The sequence below is a fragment of the Rhopalosiphum maidis genome, chromosome 1, assembly GCF_003676215.2.
Source record: "Rhopalosiphum maidis isolate BTI-1 chromosome 1, ASM367621v3, whole genome shotgun sequence".
Lineage (NCBI taxonomy): Eukaryota > Metazoa > Arthropoda > Insecta > Hemiptera > Aphididae > Rhopalosiphum > Rhopalosiphum maidis.
The window spans coordinates 66743915-66764811 of NC_040877.1; the positions used below are offsets into that span (position 1 = coordinate 66743915).

The 20897-nt window shown below is 24.4% G+C and overlaps 2 protein-coding genes across 3 annotated transcripts; both read right to left on the reverse strand.

The window, feature by feature from the left end:
- Positions 1–615: 615 nt before the first annotated feature.
- On the reverse strand, positions 616–12682 carry LOC113548031. 2 transcript variants are annotated; one of them, XM_026948676.1, is made up of 12 exons: positions 12103–12682; positions 9531–9580; positions 6890–9379; positions 6485–6826; positions 6085–6402; positions 5810–5976; positions 5548–5749; positions 5375–5467; positions 3777–3837; positions 2680–3413; positions 1168–1236; positions 706–795 (listed from the first exon to the last, which is right to left on the reverse strand). In XM_026948676.1, the coding sequence occupies exons 2-12, from the start codon at positions 9567–9569 to the stop codon at positions 706–708; spliced, it is 4605 nt and encodes a 1534-aa protein (XP_026804477.1). In that variant the 5' UTR covers positions 9570–9580; positions 12103–12682. The 2 variants fall into 2 exon arrangements, with proteins under 2 accessions (XP_026804478.1, XP_026804477.1); XM_026948677.1 differs by lacking the exon at positions 12103–12682 and having other exon boundaries at positions 616–795; positions 9531–9569.
- A 1975-nt stretch (positions 12683–14657) lies between these two features.
- LOC113558033 (ecto-NOX disulfide-thiol exchanger 2) lies at positions 14658–19427 on the reverse strand. The gene is made up of 11 exons (XM_026963563.1): positions 19415–19427; positions 19188–19350; positions 18897–19095; positions 18493–18841; positions 18152–18376; positions 17855–18067; positions 16634–16740; positions 15942–16064; positions 15696–15833; positions 15071–15215; positions 14658–14848 (listed from the first exon to the last, which is right to left on the reverse strand). Exons 1-11 carry the CDS (start codon positions 19425–19427, stop codon positions 14658–14660), a joined length of 1866 nt encoding a protein of 621 aa, XP_026819364.1.
- Positions 19428–20897: the final 1470 nt, after the last annotated feature.

Consider the following 20897-nt stretch of genomic DNA (forward strand, 5'->3'; position numbering starts at 1 on the left):
ATAAAATTTTTTTAGAAAAAAAATTATATCACAGTTTACAATGATTGTCTAATCAAGGTATCTGGCGTGAACAATTGTTAAGTCTCAGTAATCACTTAAGGTCAGATTTATATGTTAGGATAATTTTTATTTTAAAAATATTATACCATTTATTGCAGTTCCTATAAAATGCAGTAAAAGGTAAAATACATTTGATAAATTTTTATATTATATCTTATAGATAAACATGTATATTATAGTAAACGTCTTTTTAAAATAAAATAATTGTATTTAAAGATGCAATTCTTCTAATTTAAACTAATAAAGAACAAATTATTTATATTTGTATTCATATTTAATTGCTTTAAAACATATTGAAGTTAAATAAAAATGTTAACAGAATGTTTTTAAATTCTAATTTATACAAATTATTAATTATTATAAAATTATATTGTATATTGTGTAGATATATTTTATACCTGTATGTACTAAGTGTAATGAATGTTATTGTTACTTTGATTATAACTATAAATAGATAAAATAGTCATTAAGAAAAAGTATACAAAAATACAAGTAATTTTAATTATTTTACAAAGCAAAATTAATTAATATATTATATATTAAATTACACAACTAATACTAATTAGTGATAAATAAAAATAAAATGATGTTCTTTGTTTCATACAGAAGAAATAAAATATGAAGTTATAAAAATAATTTATATATTTATGAGGTGCGTTTTCGTTTAGCAGCTTTGATATCTTCAGTATTTGAGAAAGAAGTATAATTTATTTCTTGAAATGAAACATCATTGTTCTACATAATAATAAATTAATTAATTATCAAGTAAATAATTATGTAATCTATATCATTACAATAAATTATTTAAACTAAACGTATTAATACTATATTAAATGGAAAACAAACCTTAGCAGCCAGCTACTGTGCACAGTATCAACAAGTATGTGTTACAATGTATATATGTGTTTTGTAACGATCAATCGTTTGGTGATAATATGACAATATTTGACAAAGATTGGTGTTAAGGTTCTTTTTTATATTGAATAAAGCATTAGATAATATTATCATCTTATGGTTTGTATAGTTAATGGAATATATATGTAATTAAACATTTATTCACTAATACCAGCTTAATTTAAAAAAATTAAATAATTAGGTATATTATACCTGATGTTGATTTTTGGACTCGTTTAATGATGCTGGATACAGTGTAATAACGGAATTTGGTAATGTAACCTAGAAAAATATACAAATAATAATATGAATGTATATATATATTAAATTATCATATTTATAAATTAAAACACCTAATACTGCATAATTCATAATGCATTGAAACCTTTTTATAATTATTTTCCTTCTGATTTTATAAATATCAAATTTCTATACCGAGATTTTAATATTAAAATGCATAATTTGGCATACCTAAGCATTACATTACCTATAATTTGTTTAACAAGTTAACTGGAGCTTAAAACAATTGAACACTTATGTAAATGGTACATGGTTAAATTTATAATTCTTAATCAAATAATTAAAGATAGATAAAATAAAAAAACTATTAAGTCAAAAATAAGCTCATTTGTGATTACCTAAGCCTATAAATATGCTTAAACTAATATTTTTAATTAAAACACAATTAAAATTATTGTATTATTGTTACAATTTTAAACAAAGAACTGGTTATAATTTTTTTAAAACCTATACACTGCTGAACTCTTAAGAATTATATTCTTGACAACTCTTAATTACAGTAGAATCTCGGTGATCTGGCTGTTTAATTATCCGATATGTCGGTAATCCGACTATATTAACCTATACATACCAATATGTATTTGTATATAAAGTTACTATCGTACACAATAAAACTAAGTAATATCAGATTAAATCCGAATAAACCTATAAAATATTTTATTTTTATTCAGTTAACGTTCAATAAGGTTATTAATTTTTTAATTTTTGAATAAGTAAAAATATGTTTTTATGTAAGCCCTCATTAATCCGGCAGTAGTGTGGTCGGATACCGAGATTTTACTGTAAAAATAACTTAAATTGTATATAATTATATATTTGCAAATCTAATAAAGAACAATAATCAATATGTTGGTTTTTTTTCTCAGAATTCTAATTATTTAAATATTTTTAAAATGACAGTTCAAAAAACAAATTTGCTAAAATATTTAGTTATTGAGTTGTGCACAAAAATCAATGTAAATACCATGTTCTATATATTCAATTATAAATCAATTTTACTGATTTTTTTTTTATTTCTATGGGGATAAGTCACAGATATTTTACTTTGGCAGAGATTAAGTAGCTCAGACATCTAAAATAAAAACTTCCCTCAACATATTATTCAAAACCACTTTGAATAGATTAAGGCAATTCATAATCTAAAAACAAATTATTTTAGCCTTAAAATGAAATAACGCAAGCTATTCTACATTTGAAAATAGTTAATTAATATATAGTTTCAGAATATTTTTTTTTGTACTATTGTCTTTAAATATTTTAATACATATAATATTATTGAAAAAAAAACATCAACATTTGAGTTAGTCCTAAACTAGATGTAAAGATATTTAGTGTAAATTATTATGATTAAAAAGATGTCAATATTTTTTTTTTTTAGTTTATATTTTCTATTAGTAAATTTGAATAATTATATAAACAACATACTTGTAAGTTAGGCAAACAATCTATATTTGTAGTTGAATTATCATCAACTTGTGTAGTCTCCTGATATGTAGTATTAGGATCATTTAGAAATGTTTCTTCAGTTATATCAGCTATTAGAGGCAATTTATCTTTGTTAATAGTGATTTCTGAACCTTTCAGACAAATTGAATTACGATGGACATGTTTTACAACTGTTATATTCGTCATTGCATCATCACGAGAACTTAATTCTGATTTATTATTATCTTTTACAAAATTGTACATAGGTGATCGACTGTTTATGCTCGTATTATCAAATAATGTTTCCAGTGAAATATCATTTTTTTCCAAACATTTTTTATGATCAGTTTTTAATTGTGTAACTGATTTAGATAGCACATTTTTGCTGCTTATACTATGATCTTTAAATTGTTGTACATTTTTGGATGCTAGTTGATAATCATTATTTAAAGTATCAGATGAAAAAATTGTTTTATATCTTGGTACAAATGACATTACAGTTGTAGTGCTTGGTACTGGTGATAATGCTGAACACTGTTCTAATGATACTACAGTAACATTATTTGATACTGATGGTATTATATTAGAAAAACTTGATACTAAAGGTACTTCTTTAGCTGAAAATGAATCTGCAGATACTGTGTTTGTCGACAATGATTCAACTTTACGCGGAATTGATTTTTTTGATTCAAAAGCTTGAACTCGTTTTTTCTTTTTTTGATCTGTATTAACTCCTGTAAAATTAAATATATTTTTTTTTCTTATAGTGAAACTCAAATTTAGCAGATACATTTTTACATTTTTTAATTAAATAATTCTTGAACAAATTATATTTCATTTTAATTTGATTCTCATCGAGCATTTGAAGTTTTTTTATTTTATAATACAATGGTACTTAGAAGATCTGTTAGTTTTTACTATAATAATAATAATTATTATTATTATAGTAAAATACAAGAATAATGAGAAAAATTAATATTTTAATTTATTTATTATGTATATTATGTACAATTTATTAAAATGTCATTTAAACTGATTAACCTATTAACATGTGAATTAATACAAATACATAAATATATAAAAATAAATAAAATTACCTAAATTTTTTGGTAATGTTTTTGAACTACCAAAATTAATATTTTTCTTCTTTGAATCCATCTATAAAAAAATATGTATAAATATATTTGAATAATGATAATCATTACTTACAAAACTAAATACTAAATAGTAAACAAAAACAACTACAACCAATTAAAAATTATAGCATAGTTGTAGCACTTAGTTCTCATTGTGACTACATATTTTTACAAATGACCTTCAACAAAAGGTAAATAATTCATTAAAATTAAAAAGGACATAATCTTTTATATGCTGAAACTTGCTTTAAAATTAAAATTAAAAATATAACTGATAATAGAACACAAATAAGATTCTTACATTTAAATTCTATAATAGGTTAATTTACTATAATATAAATGAAAAACACAAAATGAATTCTGTTTTATGTTTAAATGTAACCTCAGCCCTAACATTGAATCACTGAGATTGGTGCAACTAGGTCTAAAATATTAAGGGGTTTACAGGACCACAAATAAATACCTAATTTAATTTACTTCCTTTCATACTTTCCAAAAAATTAGGAGTATCGTCTGAATTATTTTCATATCAATAGTAACAACTGTACAAATACGGATAATTTTTTTGGTATGTCAAAAATTCTAAATAAGTTTTTTGTTCATTTTTAATTACCAAAATCAAACTAAAATATTGGACGGTGACTACCACAGTGCTGCTGCTCGATGCTGCGTGCCCACAAAATATTTATTAAATAAAAATATTTTTATTAAATTATATGTATATTGCAAAATAAACTGAAATTTATATTTATACAATTTACTTTTAAATAATTCTGTTATAATAATTCTCTATATCATAATATGATAATAGGATGCATAGGATGTATCTTACATCCTCACTATTTTATGCTTAAATTATTATTTAATCTTAAATAATCAAAAAAAATTGGGAGGGGAGCTAAATTATATTTTGAGAGGACTAAACCTGCCCCCCAAGTCTCCTCCCTAGTTGCGCCAATGACCACTGATAAGTTAATATTAACCTATTTTCTATTCTGTATACAGTACACTTTAATATAATTTGCTACAGTTAAATTAAATTAACTTATAATAATATTAAATTCAATGAATAAAATACTACATTACTTAATTGACATTATACAAGGTGATTCATTTACCATAAAACCATTTACCGAGTAGTTTATGAGTTATAGTGTTTAAAGTTTAGATACGCGGAGTGGAGTCGAACAGGGTTACCCCGCAAAATGTCTGTCCACTACTCCGCGCTTGTCTAAACTTTAAATAAGGATAACTCATTAACTACTCGCCCTAGATTTGAATTTTATGTATCAAAATACTCAAGAAATTATTCTACTTTAGAATATGAAATTAAAACTATGTTGTCATTCAAAAATGTAAAAAACTTAAAAAAATATATAAAGATAAAAATTATTTAAAAATATATAATAATTTTTTAATAAAAACTTTTTTTTTTTAACAACATTAAACTATGTAAAAAAATATTTTCAAAAACATGAATACTTTTTGAAATAATGAGTGTTTTATAGTAAATGAATAACCCTGTATAAATCTATTAAAAATGTTAATGATAATTTTACCTTTTTATTTACTTTTAATTTTTTTTTTGTTTCATCAGTCTTTTGTTGGTCAGGTTGATTTTTATGTATGTTTACTAACAATTCATCTAGCAACTAAAATTCAAACAAAATAATTGTTTTTAAATTAACATTAAAAATGAGATTTTTCTCCATTTTTGTTATGCTATATATACCTTACAAATATCTGTTGGACTAGGTTCATAAATATGATCATTCAACAATAATGGAACACACATAATAGATCGAGGCACTGATTTATCATCACTTTTATATCGCCGCACGGCTATAATATCAGGATTAACTTTTTGTTTAAGAATTTGTAATACCACATCAATATAGGCTTTTAACTTATTTGTTTCAAGATTTATCTTAAACCTGTAATCACAGAAATGTTGAAAATACTACCATTTAAATTATCTATTATAAATTGTTCACCTCATCTTCAGAGCATGTGGAACTTTTGAATTCATACACAATAACATAGAATATTCTCGAGTTTCAGTTATAACAAAAACGTATAATTTGATAAGTTTAAATGTTAGTATACGGAAATCAAACTTCCATAAAAGATGATGAACTATATTGTCACTTGCAGTATCCTCCTAAACAAAAATATGTATGAGATTCAAAAACTACAATATTAATTTAATTTTAATTAAACTAAGTATGCAAAATTCATTATAAAAATAAAAATAATTTTTTTAACTAACCATCAATTTTGAAGATGATTTTTGTGATTTATTCAACTTTGTTTTAGGTAATGTATCTTCTTGCGACTTATTTAATAAATCCATTTCAAATTTGGAAGAATCATTATTTATTACTTTTAGTGGGTTTAGTGTTATGGTTCGGCGACTTAACAATTGATGTTGTAACTGAACAGTTAAACCAGCAAGAGGTGACGGATCCATACACATGACTGGAAAGTTTAGTCTTATCAATTCACTCTCTATCTTTAATCTTCGTTCATATGAACAATGGGCAGGACTACATTGAGCAATTATTCGATTTAAATCACTCTGAATGGACTGAAAAATAATGGATGTTATCAAATAATTAATTTATAACTTATATAAAATACAATTTTTTTTTGTAAAAAACCAAACTTACCAAACTATGAGGATGCAATAAAATTCGATACACTCTTGTTAATTCATCAGCATGATACTTATTATGAATTTCTGCTATAACACGTCCGTTATAAAATAACATTGGTTCAGCTTTATCAAATAAATGCAATAAACTTGGTGGAAGTTGTTCTCTTTCCACAAATTCTAATATTGTATCTTCGGCGTAACTATAAAATGTTTCAACTGGTGGTTCATCCTTTTTCATAGTTATTTTAATTGAATAACCTATATCTACAGAGTACAAGGTAATCACAAAGACATTTGGATTAACCTCTGAAGGATCATCAAATAATTCATCCAGCAAACATGATGGGTATAAATACTGAAACAAATTAAGAATGAATGTAACATATTATTTTTATCATGTTATTTTATTTGTACATACTTTTTCAGGCCACTCTTTAGAATCAGCAAAAAAACATAATTTTTTTCTATGTATTTCGTGTAATTTATCAAATAAATTATACTTGACTTTTTTAGTCTTTTTTTTGCTTGGTTTTTCATCGATAACTAATGGTATATTATAACTAAATTCAGGCTCTAATTCAGTACATTCACGTTCTAATTGCAAAACTTCTTTATGGAGATCTTCTATTTCTAAATTTGGCTCAACAAACTCTTCTGGAAATTCTTTCATTTCCAATAACTGTTTTTCATCAACTTTTTGTTGTAAAGCTTCAATCATTTTTTGTTGTACTAAATCTTTATATTCTTCTTTTGTTTTTTGAAATTTGTCTTTTAGCTTATAAAACAATTTTTGCTGTTTATCATAAACAGGGTCATTTAATGTATTACCTTTTAACTGTTGTTCTTTGTCATACTCTAATTTTGAATTTTTATAAAACTCTTCTTGAAATGTTTTCATTTGTTGATGTAATTTTTCTTCTAACTGTTCTTGTTGTATTTTCAGTTTTAAAGGTATTTCGTCTAAATCTTGAATATTTTCTATTTCCAATGGTAATTGCAAATCTTCAAATTTCTGAGATTTATCATTATTACCTTTTTCATGTACATTTTCTTGTAATTTGTGTATACTATCAATATATTTTACTTGTCCTTCTTTATCAATCTTTTGATGTACTTCTCTATTACACTGTTTCATTTCTGTAGAACTAAATTCATCATCTGTAAAACTAATTTCGTTTTCCATAAAATCAGATTCTTCAATTGGACTAAGTTCTTCTACTGAAGAAGATTCAATAACTTCATAATCATCAACTATTTCAGTTACTATGTTAACATCTTCATTTAATTTTTCTATTTCTTCTTCACTGTCTTGTAACGACTGCCTATCAGAATCATCTGTATTTAATTCAGATTCTATTTGTAAGTTCCATTCCAAGTTTTCATTTACTTTGTCATCAAATCCTACAACATCTACATCAGAGTCTTCTTGTATTTCATTTTCATTTTCTATGGTAGACTTTTCTTGTACTGCTTTATCCTCAAATTTTTTCATTTCTATGTCAGATTCTTCTGGCATTTCTTCAAATGTGCAAGTGTTAACATTAGACCCTTCTTCAATTTCCTTAAATTTATTCATTTTATTATTAGATTCTTCTTGTTTTTCTTTCATTTTATCAATGCTCAAATCAGACCTTTCTTTAAGATTTTCATTAAATTTGGAATGATTAGGATCTATTGATATCTTACCATTAATTTTATCTAATTTGGTTGGAAAATAATTGTTAAGCAAATTTTCAATTCTTTGATAGAATGGTGCAGATTCTTGTTTAAATGAGAGAAGTAGTTTTTCTAAGAACTTTTCTTTGACTTCTTTTGAAAACATACTATTAAATTCATCATTATACTCTCTTTCTAATTCTTCATCATGCTCTTGATCCATGTCTAACTCTAATTGTTCAATTTCCTTTGTTATTTTTGCAATTCGTAATGCTAATAATTCGTCACATTCTTCTTCTTTTTCATTTATATTGTTCTTTAATTTTTCTTTATCTTGTAAATCAAATATAAGTGATTCGATTTCTTGTAGTATTCTTTTATGATTTTCATCCATATTTTCTTCATCATCATCTTGCTGTAGATCTTTAAAATCTTCTTTTCTATTTGTATTATAAAATAGTTCTTTGGTATTTTGAATTGATCCTGTATTTATTTTATCTTGGATATCTCTTTCAGTTTCTTGTGATTTATTTACTTCATCAAAATGTTGATCTTCTCCAAGCTCTTCATGCTGGTTTACATCAAATTTTTCAACTCCTATATCTAAATATAACTCTACTTCTGCACCAGGCATTGGTGGGGCTTCAATCAGTAATTGTATTTGTAATTCCTGTTTTTCTTTTTCAGACTCTTTAGTAAGTTCATCATTACATTCATATTCTTTATCTATAACAATTTTTGGCTGATCGTCTATATCGAAATTTTGCTGTTTCTTACTTAACTCATCTTGTTCTTCTCCAATTAATTCTTCTGCGCATTCTAACTTTTGTTGTACAATGTTATTTAATTCTTTTGGTAAGTCAATATTTAACTTATGGTGTTTATCCTCATAAGATTTATTTGCAACTTTTTTTTCAATCTCATGCTTTTTTGTATCAATTTTAACTGGTGAAATTTTGATAGATTTTTGTTGTATATCTTTATAAAAGTATTGTGGTATATCTTCTAGCTTTGATTTTTTTTCTAATTTCTGTTGTTTCCTATTTACTTTCTTAGTATATTGTTTATCATATTTCTCTTGCTTTTCTTCTATGTTCTGTTGTTTATTCACTTTAATTTCTTTTTGTACTTCTTTTTCCCCGCTTTCAGCTTCTTCACTATCAGTTTCTCCCTCTTCAGTTTCTCCACTTTCTTCTTCTGAATTTTCTATGTTAACAGTACGTATATATGAATGACCAAGATTCAGCAATGCCTAAAAATTAAAATGTAATTTTTTAATACGGATTTTATTAATAAACATTGTTATCTATTCATTTATTGTAAATTAGGCAAATACATAATATTATAATTAATTAAATAAATAATTATTTAAGTTTTATTATTATTTAAAGATAAAAACTTACTCTAGCAATTCTTATTTGTTTATCAGCTAGATTTTCCATGATGACTCTAGCTGTAACATTAAATAAATATTATTAAGTATCTAAAATTTATAGATTTATTTTTATTTATATAGCATTAAAAAATTAAAGTCATTATTAACACTTAAGTTAAACACCATTAAATAATTGAGTTAAGAATATTTATCTTAAACATAGTATTATCATAATATATTAAAAAATATGGACAAGATACTACCTATAATCAATTTTTAGAGGATGTCTTAAGAATCTATGCCAAGGATTATAACTGATATTCTGTGGGGAGAAGACCGTCAATATTATTTTACTTCAATGCTAATTTTTATTTTCGTTATTTTTCTCTATGTAGACTCAGAATAACTTGGTAAACAAAACAATAAAATAAAAATAGAATTTTCTGGATGTAGAAAATGTTTTTTCAATTCATCCAGACCACATTAAAAACTAGTGGCCAACCCCTGGTCTATACTTGTAAAAAAATTAATAAAAAGTGAATTTCTATATTATCTGAGTACAAAGTTAGTATTTTGTTTTTCTTTCAAATATATAAATAATTATTTAAAAAAAAGCAATATTGACATTTTATGATTAAAATATGGTAATAATATATACTTGTGTTAACAAATGGATAAATTTTGAAGAACACTGATATAATATAGCAGTAGTTTTCAACCTTTTTAACCATGCAGCACACTTCATCTCCTACAATATTATTGTGACACACCAATTCATATAATATGTGAAGCATATTTTATATACCTACATACCTATATATAAACATATAAATACATACTAATAAAACTATTAATAGATTTTTCGCAGCTTCCACAACATATTGATTGAAAACGACTGATATATAGTATGAAATTTTTTAAAAAATAGTTATTTTCTTAGAAATATATACACATAGATATAAATGACATTCTAATTTTTGATAAGCTTATAAACTTAAAAAACAAAATGATAAATCTTTTTCAAGTTCATTAGTAACCATAGCTAGGTTTTCAGAAATACTTGAAATTTCAGAATTTTTTTTTCTTAATACATAACTATAACACAAATACTGAAAGAATATAGTTTTTTATGTTTCAATGAACTAAAAAAAAATCATTAAATTATCATAAAAAGGCATAGGTAGTATTACAACTTAATATTAAATTTTTAACTTATTTTAATTTAAAAAATATTTATTAAAACTGGAAATAAAAATGTGCTACTAAGTATTGAAAATTGTTATAAGTATGTTTATTTACTCATGTTATATTTTATATATGTACATTATAACCTGGTCAATATTTATAAATAATTATTCACGAAATTAGAAATGTCTAAACAATTTGTAATATTTGTTTGAATTACATCCATATTACCAATTACGTATACACATATAATATAATAAAAATAAAATTATGAGGTAAATCTTGATGGTTTTTTTTTATAATAAACCAACTGGATAGTTAAATTTCTACCAACAAAGCTCTACATAATTATCTGACGATGACTAATAATTCTAGAGAAATGTATGTATGTATTGGTCTCGTTGTTATTAAAAGAATACTTTATAAAAATAGTCATACATGCTACCCTATGTAATAATAAATAAAAAAATTAATTATTTGAAGAATTATTATAATTTTTTTTATCATAAAATTACTTGAAAAAATCTGTAAGTAGCGAGTGGAATGAATATTATACATTTTGGTAAAATAGTACAATTTATAATTATAATTATATCAATTTTTAAAGTGCATTATATAAAACTTATTTTATAATTTAATGGTAAAATAAATATAATTTTGTTTATAGACATCTATTTACTATTGTAATTTGTATTATATTTAATTAACAATTACCTATATTAAAGTTTTTACATCGGATAAACATTGAAGCTTTAAGAAGACATAATAATTTCTTTATGCATTTATATTATTTACTTATGTTTTGTTTTATTTCCCAAAAATCACTAATTTATATCTCTAAACCTGTAAAGTACTTTATGTATAATTGATATAACTTTGTTTTTAATTATTAAAAATGTATTTATTTACCATATTGAAAATTATAAATTTAACAAAATAGCTTGAAATAATTGAATAAATAATTAAGATAATTTATAATTACAAAACAAAACAATTTTAGTAATATTTTTAATAATATACAAGCTTATTAAAACATATTACAGTTTTCAAAACTGTCGTTATTATTTTAATGTTAAATTAGAACTAACATTTAATGCTGTATATCAGATATTATTTAAAAAGTTTCATTGAATTAATATGTTCTACATTATGAAATATGTATAGGTACGTTGTATGTAAAAGTTAAATTCAAGTAAGACAAAAAGCATTTTATTTTAATCAATTGGAAATAATTTACTGAGTGGCATGGATAATTGTCAATATATCGGGCTGAATTTAGTTCCCTCTCTACTGAACTATAACACTAATAATAAATTTTGTTCCATATAAACATTTCCAAGATTAACATTGAACCAGTGATTCACTAATTAAAATAACAAACATGAATCAAATTCAATATAATAATATGAACTTACCGTCGTATTTAGACCAGTGTGAAACGTACAAAAAGATGTCTAAGAAAAGAACTGGGAAGTTGATACTACAATTTGCCTATGATATAGGTACTTGAATTTAACCGGCAGGTAGTGAGACTACTGACTAGTGAGAGAAGCGAATAAAAATTTTAAAGGCTGTGTATTCAACTATGAAATTTACGGAAGTTAATACGTTATGCACTGTAGCATAGAACGAGGACCCGTTAATGCAAAAATGCAGGTACTTCTTTATCAGTGGTTATAATAATGCATTAATGTTCCATAATCCAGTCTTCGCTCATCATTCTTCAGTTAAACATAGAAAAGAAATAGAATATTTCCACGTCCTACTGATCGGTCAGTGATCATTATTCAATCCTGTCTTCAGAGTTCACTCTTCAATACGCTGTAATCACTAGTCGGCGGCTCTGAGCCCTGACAGATCCAGTAGCGAACAGTGGTCAATGATCAAAGTGGCCAGCCGCCGGCACTAAGAATTCAGACAATCAAGCCTGCAGTGGGGATTTTCTTTATATATTACATATCACTACATAAGTAAACAAATAGCCTTAGCGTGTGCGCCTGCGCATGTGCGTGAGACAACCAAAACAAACTATGGTACTGTCTTGTCACGATCTTGTACATGACAAAATAGAATAAATAGTTCAACCCTATTTATTTTTTAGTATTTTGTCATGATAAAGCAATTGTGTTTAATAAAAAATACTAAATATTGATAAAAAATTAAAAACCTTTATTATTGAGGACCAATGATAGATGGCAAACTACACTGTTGACAGGACACGCGCGGGGTTGTGCGTAGAAATTTTTATTTATTTTATAATTTTTTTATATCTATTCTAAAATATTGGATTTTGGATTTGGAATTATGAATGACCACTAGCATTCGAACCGCATTTCAGTCGTGCCGTAACCAATCTAATATAGTATTCAAATAGAACAGTGTATTACACTTTTATCTAACTAATAATTTTTAATAAATAATAAATTATAATATAATACAATAAATAATTGATAAATTAAAATTAAATGATTTTCAAAATATGAAAAAAACTAAAAAGAACAACATTTTTAAGAAACTTGTCAGCCAACCTCCTTGTGGTGTCTCTTGGATTACGCTATAGGCTGAATATTTGACTAAGTATTAAAAAAAATATATAATGATCCGGAAATCAACTCAACGGTATCGGTGTAGTGTATAAGTAAACGGATACCCGGGAATCAACTCGTAGGCAGCCACAAAAAAAAAAAAAATTATATCGACCTATACTTTTTTTGAATTATTAAAATTATTTAAATGCAAATTTAGGTCAATATAATTTTAATTATAATTATTATTGATCTGAATACATTATTAGAGTTATACCAAATGATTTATTCTCCAAAAAAGACTTATTCCGAGATTGAAAAACTAGAAAATACCATATTTTTGTTATTCGACAAATAAATCAGATTGAAAAACCGGAACTAAGACTTATTTTTAAAGTCTAATAAAATATACAAATTAGGTTGTTTATTTTTTTCGGTTATTTCTTATAGTTTTATACCTTAATTTGGTTTATTTTAACCATTGATGTTTAATAACAATGATTTGAATATACTAATTTATATATATATATTAAATAAATAAATCATTTTAAGAAAATACTTAATATTGATAATACAAATACTATTGCAAAGAAGGACCGAGGACATCCAACTGTGCTAATAAGTTATATCACTTGTGTTATACTTAACCACCTCAATATATATGGAGCACCTATATTGAGGATGCTGAACAATACTACTAATAAATGTATTTTAAATACTAGTTTTAAGCCATAACTATTAAGCTGCTAAAAGAATAATTAATATAACTAAATGATCATGATAGAACTATATAATTTATAAAATGTATGCATATTGTGTTTATAATTTCACATTATCACATTAGTATAATTTAAGTGATGCAAATACAAAAATGTGAAAAATGTTTTACTTTTTAATTCCAAATCAGTTTACGTATCAAATATCAATGGTAGATACTAGGTGCTACAACCTACAACTAGGTTATGTTTAAGAATATAAATGTATATTAGGACCAAAACTCTGAATAATTAATATTTATTATACACTTAACAAAATTAATAATACTAGTTAATAGTTATATTAAAATATATTAAATACAGTTTAATAAAATAAAGGAGTGAACAAATGAACAATTTTCAAAAATAATAATCATACTAAATTTTTTTGTGGAAATAGTTTAATTTTACAAGGTCAGTATGTAAAAAGACAATAATTATCATAATATTATGTTAAATAACAATATAAATTAGTCGTATCATATTTTTTCAACAAATAAATTTTTATAATCAGATTGAAAAAATATTTGTAACTAAGAATGAAGTTAATAATAATAACCAAAAGAATAAATTACAAATTATAAAGCAACTTTTTCATATAAATTACGTATATAACACTAGTAAAGAGAAAAATGTAAAAATAACAAACTATTACAAATAAAAATGATCAAGTACTTTATAACATCATAGTTAACTAAAATTGACTAATTTCCATAGAGATGTGTCATCATTTTGGAAATTTTTAAATAATATTTGGTTGGTGACTAGAAGATTTTCTATTTGTTGAGAAGTAACGTTTTTATCAATATTTTTAATATAGCTTACAACATTTTCAACACTTGTTCCAAACGGATGAATACTTAAATATATTGCAATATGACCTAAATACAATAAAATAATCATTTAATTAAACATATTTTTTAAAGATGGGCCAAATTTAAGTTTTCAAACTTTAACTTTTAACTAAGAACCATGCTTAGAGGTCATTATGGATTCATTAGATGGTAGGTTGTTAAATTCCTTCTGAGTATGGTTCTTAACTTGATAAAATATTAAATATAGATAATTAATAATATTTTTTTTAAGTTAAAATTTGTACCTACCAAGTAATTTTATTTGATGATCAGAAAAATGATTTGATCCACTGTTTGTTTCTTGTTTTTTATTGTTTAGTATTAACTGATTATCAATTAAACTTGAATTAGACTTTTGAGCATCAGAACATTTTTCAGTAAGAACATTTAACTCCTATTAAATAATAATTTAATTATGTTTAGAAATTATATATTATTTTAATAAATATTTCTTTTTACATAAAAAACGTATCAAGACAGATTTTAAAAATGTAAAACAAATATCCATTATATATTTAAACATTATTTTGAAGAAGGTACAAATTTGTATAAAGGATTCAATTATAAAATTAAATACTAAATACTAAATAATATGAATTACTAATCCCTACAAAATATTAAATTTGAAAAATATATTCATGAAAAGGTTTCAATGAAATTAATAGTTAAAAAAAATATATCATTATAAAAAAATACAAATACGAATCTTTGTAACTTGTACAGAACTAAAAAAATAAATAAAAACTTATTTAGTTTTAATAAAATATATATTAAGAAATATATACATTAATAATATATTTAAATAAAATGAATATTTGTTTTACTAAAAAGCAAAATCAATGTGAATATAAAATAATTATATAGGTATATTTACCTGTCGAGTAGAAAGTAGCTGTTGTTGTAGATAATTTATTTGAATATCTTTTTGATCAGAAGTTTGTAAACTAGCTTTCATCATTCCTATTTCATTTTTATAAGCTTCCAATTCACATTTTAGGTGATCATTTTCATCCTAACCAGAAAAGTAAGTAGGTACGTGTATTATGAATAGCAAATAATTAAATATCATAATTTATACACAGTATACATATAAAATGATTTATAATAAAATTCAAATAACCTGTAACTGTATAGGATCAGTTTTTGGTTTTGTCTTTTTCAAATTGCTTTCATCGTCAGATAGATCCATTTCATCTCCACCAATCATTTCATCTTCATCATCAATACCCAATTTGGATAGAGCCTAAATATGGAAAATAATTAATTAAATTGTATAAATATAAAATATTAGAAAAAAAAATTAATGGTTTTTATGTATATACTTTTGTTGTAGCAGGTACATTACAAATTTGTAGGTAAACATATTATATATTACGCGCGATCCCTAATTTCCACATCAATCATAAAAACTCAAGGTAAACAAATAAAATATAACACCTACCTAAATTATTTGGTACAATACAAATTCCTGTTAATTATACTCATAAAATATTACAGCACACAGTTGACATAGACATGCAATTGAAAAATGTTTTATATTTTATATTATCATGCATTAATATAAATAATAACTGCAAAGTAGTTGATTTCATCACTCAATAAAACAATAATGTTATAATAAGTAATAATACTTGTATTTGTTAAGCGATAACTATTATATAAGCAATGTATTATGATAGTTGAGTGTTTAGTATGAATTGTAAACAATTTCCATATTTCATTATAGATAGGCAGTATATATTTTAGCTAACTAAATTAAGCAAAAGCTATTTTATTTGTTTGTTTGTCTGTTTTAGTTAGCATAAAACCTACCATTGCCTGCTTCTTCCATGTCTCAATGTTCTTTCGCTGCGCCTTTGTGAAATGATCCCAAACCTTCTTGTGCGACGCAGAAGTAAACACTTTCTCGATCTGGGTGACTTTATACAAGGACAATAACACAGGCGGTTAACATATTAAGAAAAAAAAGAAGGTTTTTATGAATCAGATATATTTAGTTGTTACTAGTTGAATGTAAAATATTTTACGCCGTAGTATTGTAATTAATTTTGTTTAAAAATGAATATTTACACAGTAATAATTTACTAATAATTTATATCAATTAACTATATTTAAAAAAATTAATAACATACATCATAATTTTAACAATTCATGTAAAATGTATAGAAATTGTTTATTTTTTGGAAAAATTAAGATAGATTTTAATAATAAGAAAATTTGCTTAAAAAATAAAATAATTTTTGTCTTAAAGATGATACATTTTTATTATCTTATTTTTTTTAACTTTAATTTTATATTATAAGAATAATGTCTACATAATAAATAACTTACATGTCTTATAAAAAATAGTCATCATAGAGTAGAAAATTATAAGAATATTAGGGATAAAATAGGTTATTTAACAAATAATTAATTTTTCTTACCACCATTCAAAATACCTTAACATAAATAAAACCTTTGAACCCATATCATACTTACCTTTAATAATCGGGAAGTAAAATAATAGTTTCTGAAATATAAATAATTTTTTCAAATTATATGGAAAAGACTACAAAATGTAGTTCCAATTTCCAACATTCACAAACCTCAATTTAATAACTATAGTTATTTTGTGTCTTAATTATATCAATGTATTTATATTCATCATTAATTTTATATCATAGATGTACTAAATTGTTTTCTTCAGTCATAAGCAATACTAACCTTGACAAATGCACAATATGAAATCATAATATTTGTAATGTGAACCTTAAATATTTTAAGCTGAACCAAATAAAATAAAAACCAATTACCTGAATCTAATTATTATAAAAAAAAAAGAAAATTATGAAACCTGTCATGCAACTAAAAATAGCTCTTATTGTAATTATGTTTTGTTTTTTTTAGCATGTTACAGGCTATGTTATTTACTTTTTCTTCTTAGTTTTGACTCTTGTCATCAGTCGTCGTTCTAACAAGGCCAATGGTTAGAAGTTCTCTTATACCCGAAATATACTAGTATATTATTAAATAATTAAAGAATACTAAACTTACATTGTAATAAAATTGCTTGCATGCGGCGTTTAGTAAGGTCTTTCAGATTTTGTAGTTCTTCTTCAAATTGGTTTTTTTCTGATAGTAAACGCCGTACATGGGAATTGGTTGATTGAATTATTGAATAAAATATATTAACATTACGTTTGTTACAGTCTCCTCGTTCTAACCATGTAATGACTACTTGTACAGCATTTAAAAATGATGTATCAGCTATAAAATAATAAGCGTAAGTATTAATAACCAGAATTAATAGTAAAAATGTTAATCAATTATAAAATCTTATGCAGTAATTACCCTTAATTTCTTCACTAACAGATAAAGCTTTAGCTTCAGTAAAATGTGGTATTAAAGGAGGAGATGGAGGAGGATTTGACCGAGTTTGTTGTAAACGTCTTTCTTCACGCATTAAATGTCTTTTTTTCATTTCCCATTCATACTGATCATCACGGGCTTGGGCATAATCTACATGTAAACGTGATGCAGATACCAACTCTTGTCCTTTCATCACTAATCGATAACCTAAGTATAATAGGTATATAGTCATTAATATTTATACTTATAAAATGTAGTAGGTATGAATCTATTATATAATATATAATTAAAAAGAATCAATTAATGCAAATTAGTTATTTTACCTGAAAGTTCTAATGCAAGATCAACTGAACATTCATTCTCAAAACGTATATGACAAAATTTTCTATTACTTAAACGAATTGTTAATATTTCCCCATAATTGGTAAAAATTGATTTCATAATATCTTCAGTAATGCTGTCTGGTAAACCACCAACAAATACTGTTCGACAGCCTGGAGGCCTTTCTCTAGAAGTAGGCGTAGGTGCATTTGCAGGAGGTGGGTATAGTGTACACAGTTCTAATTGTATAATGCGTTTGTCTGTCTGGATTATATTCGAATCTGGTACTCTTGGTGTTGTATGATTAACAATCATTGAAGAAGGAGTTAGCATTCCACCCATGACACCATACTAGAAAAATTATACATGAAATAATTATTTCTAAAAGATGTAAATTTATACTAACTTGTCCCATAAACATTGCAGAATCCATAACATTTATTGGGTTAATTAAATTAAATGGGTTGAATTGAGGCATAATTTCATTCCATAGAGGAGATGTTCTAACTGGTACAGGAGGTTTATTGGAAGAAATATTTGCATCGATAGGCAGGTCTATTAGGGATGATGGTTTATCTCCATGTATATCAGTAAACTGTGCGTCACTGAAAATAATATTATAATAATTAGCTTATTATATAAGTTAAGATTAAACAGTTTGAGTAAAATAATTATAATTATGATTTATGGTACAAACCTTCTTAGATTTCTAGCTCGTTCAACTATTCGTTCCCATTGATCATCAGAATTAATTTTCTGGGTATCTGGTTGATCCCACCGTCCTCTCTTATTTTCATTAGGTCTATTCCGTTCATCTGCACTTGCAGATTCTGTAATTTTTCTACGAAAAACTGCATCATCTACAAAAATAAATAAAAAATAATAGTTATCATACATAACAGTAAAGAAGAAAGATGTTCTTACAATATGAAGACATTTTTCAATATACTACATGAAGTGTAGTGAAAGAATGCAATTTGTAGTAATCTATTGAAGGGCAAGTAAAGAAAATAATCATAGATGTTAATAAATAATAAATAATTTGAAAATTAATTTAATCCAGACGAAATTATGTGGGAATAAACACAAGAGAAAAAAATCGATAATTTATTAAAATAATTTTATAATTACAACTAATTCCTTAATCCTTATAAAATATAAATATCATAATAGACCATGTTAATATTGTATTGTAAGTTATCTAATAAGTATGCGCTACGATTTTCTGTGGCTCTGTCTAGTATCTATAATCATTTTTTGGACTCTATAGTTGTAGTCTAGTTACTATTTTCTGACATAGACATGATAGGTATATAACTTTACTATCAACATTTTTTTATCACATAGCATGGAGGAAAAAAAATTATAGATTAAGTGAAACATTTATTTTTTTATTTTGGAATTTTTACTATTAAATATTGTTAATTGTTGGATGTTGAAATAACATTAAAAAACCAATCGATTTCTCATTGTATTGTTAATGAACAAAAATATAAAATTATCAGAACAAACTTTATAATTAGGTACATTATTTGCTTGGATCTAAAATAACTGCTAATGCTATGGCCTATGAGTCTTACAATAATTATTTATTCAAATGATTCGAATCAGCATATATCTTGCTTTGTATAATTAAAGTAACAACACTTTTTATTTTTATTATTATTATTATTTTATTTTTTTTGTATATACCTATATACCTATTAGCTATCTCAATAATTACTTATTAATAATATTAAAATAATAGCACAGTAATAACCGAGATAGATATATTATGAGATAAAGCCAGCTTTCCAAATAAAAGTGATTACTATTAAAATTAAACTGTGTTAAATTATACTTAGGTGTGCGTACGGGGGTGTCAGAATGAGCAGCTGCCTCCTTGTGAACTTTGAGACCATTACATCTCACATCATTATTTATAGCGAAACAACCGTTTCACAGTCTCGTTTTTTTCGATTTAAATCTAAGTTCATGAGCATACAAATTTAAAAAAATTTGCGGCCAGTGCAAATTATCAAACAGACGGAACTTATACAATATAAGAACGTAAAACTGCCGCATACATATTATATTAATAAGAATATAATACATTTTATTTTTATTTTGCAATATTTCTATTGTTATTTCAGTTTCAAGACTTGCCTACAGTAGCATAACTATCCTCGTTAGCGCCTCGAGGCAAAATATTTTTTTGCTCTACCTAATATAAATTCAATTCTTTGTCTCTTCGACCTTTGTCGCATTAAAACTTTGCCGTCACTAAATGTATAGTTTTTTTTTTTATAAGATTAACAAAATCACATTTATATCACATTAAATATTTTGTTTCAAATTAAATAAAAATAAATTTATAATTATACCTACACAAAACCAATATTATTTTATTTATTATTTTGCGTCCCGA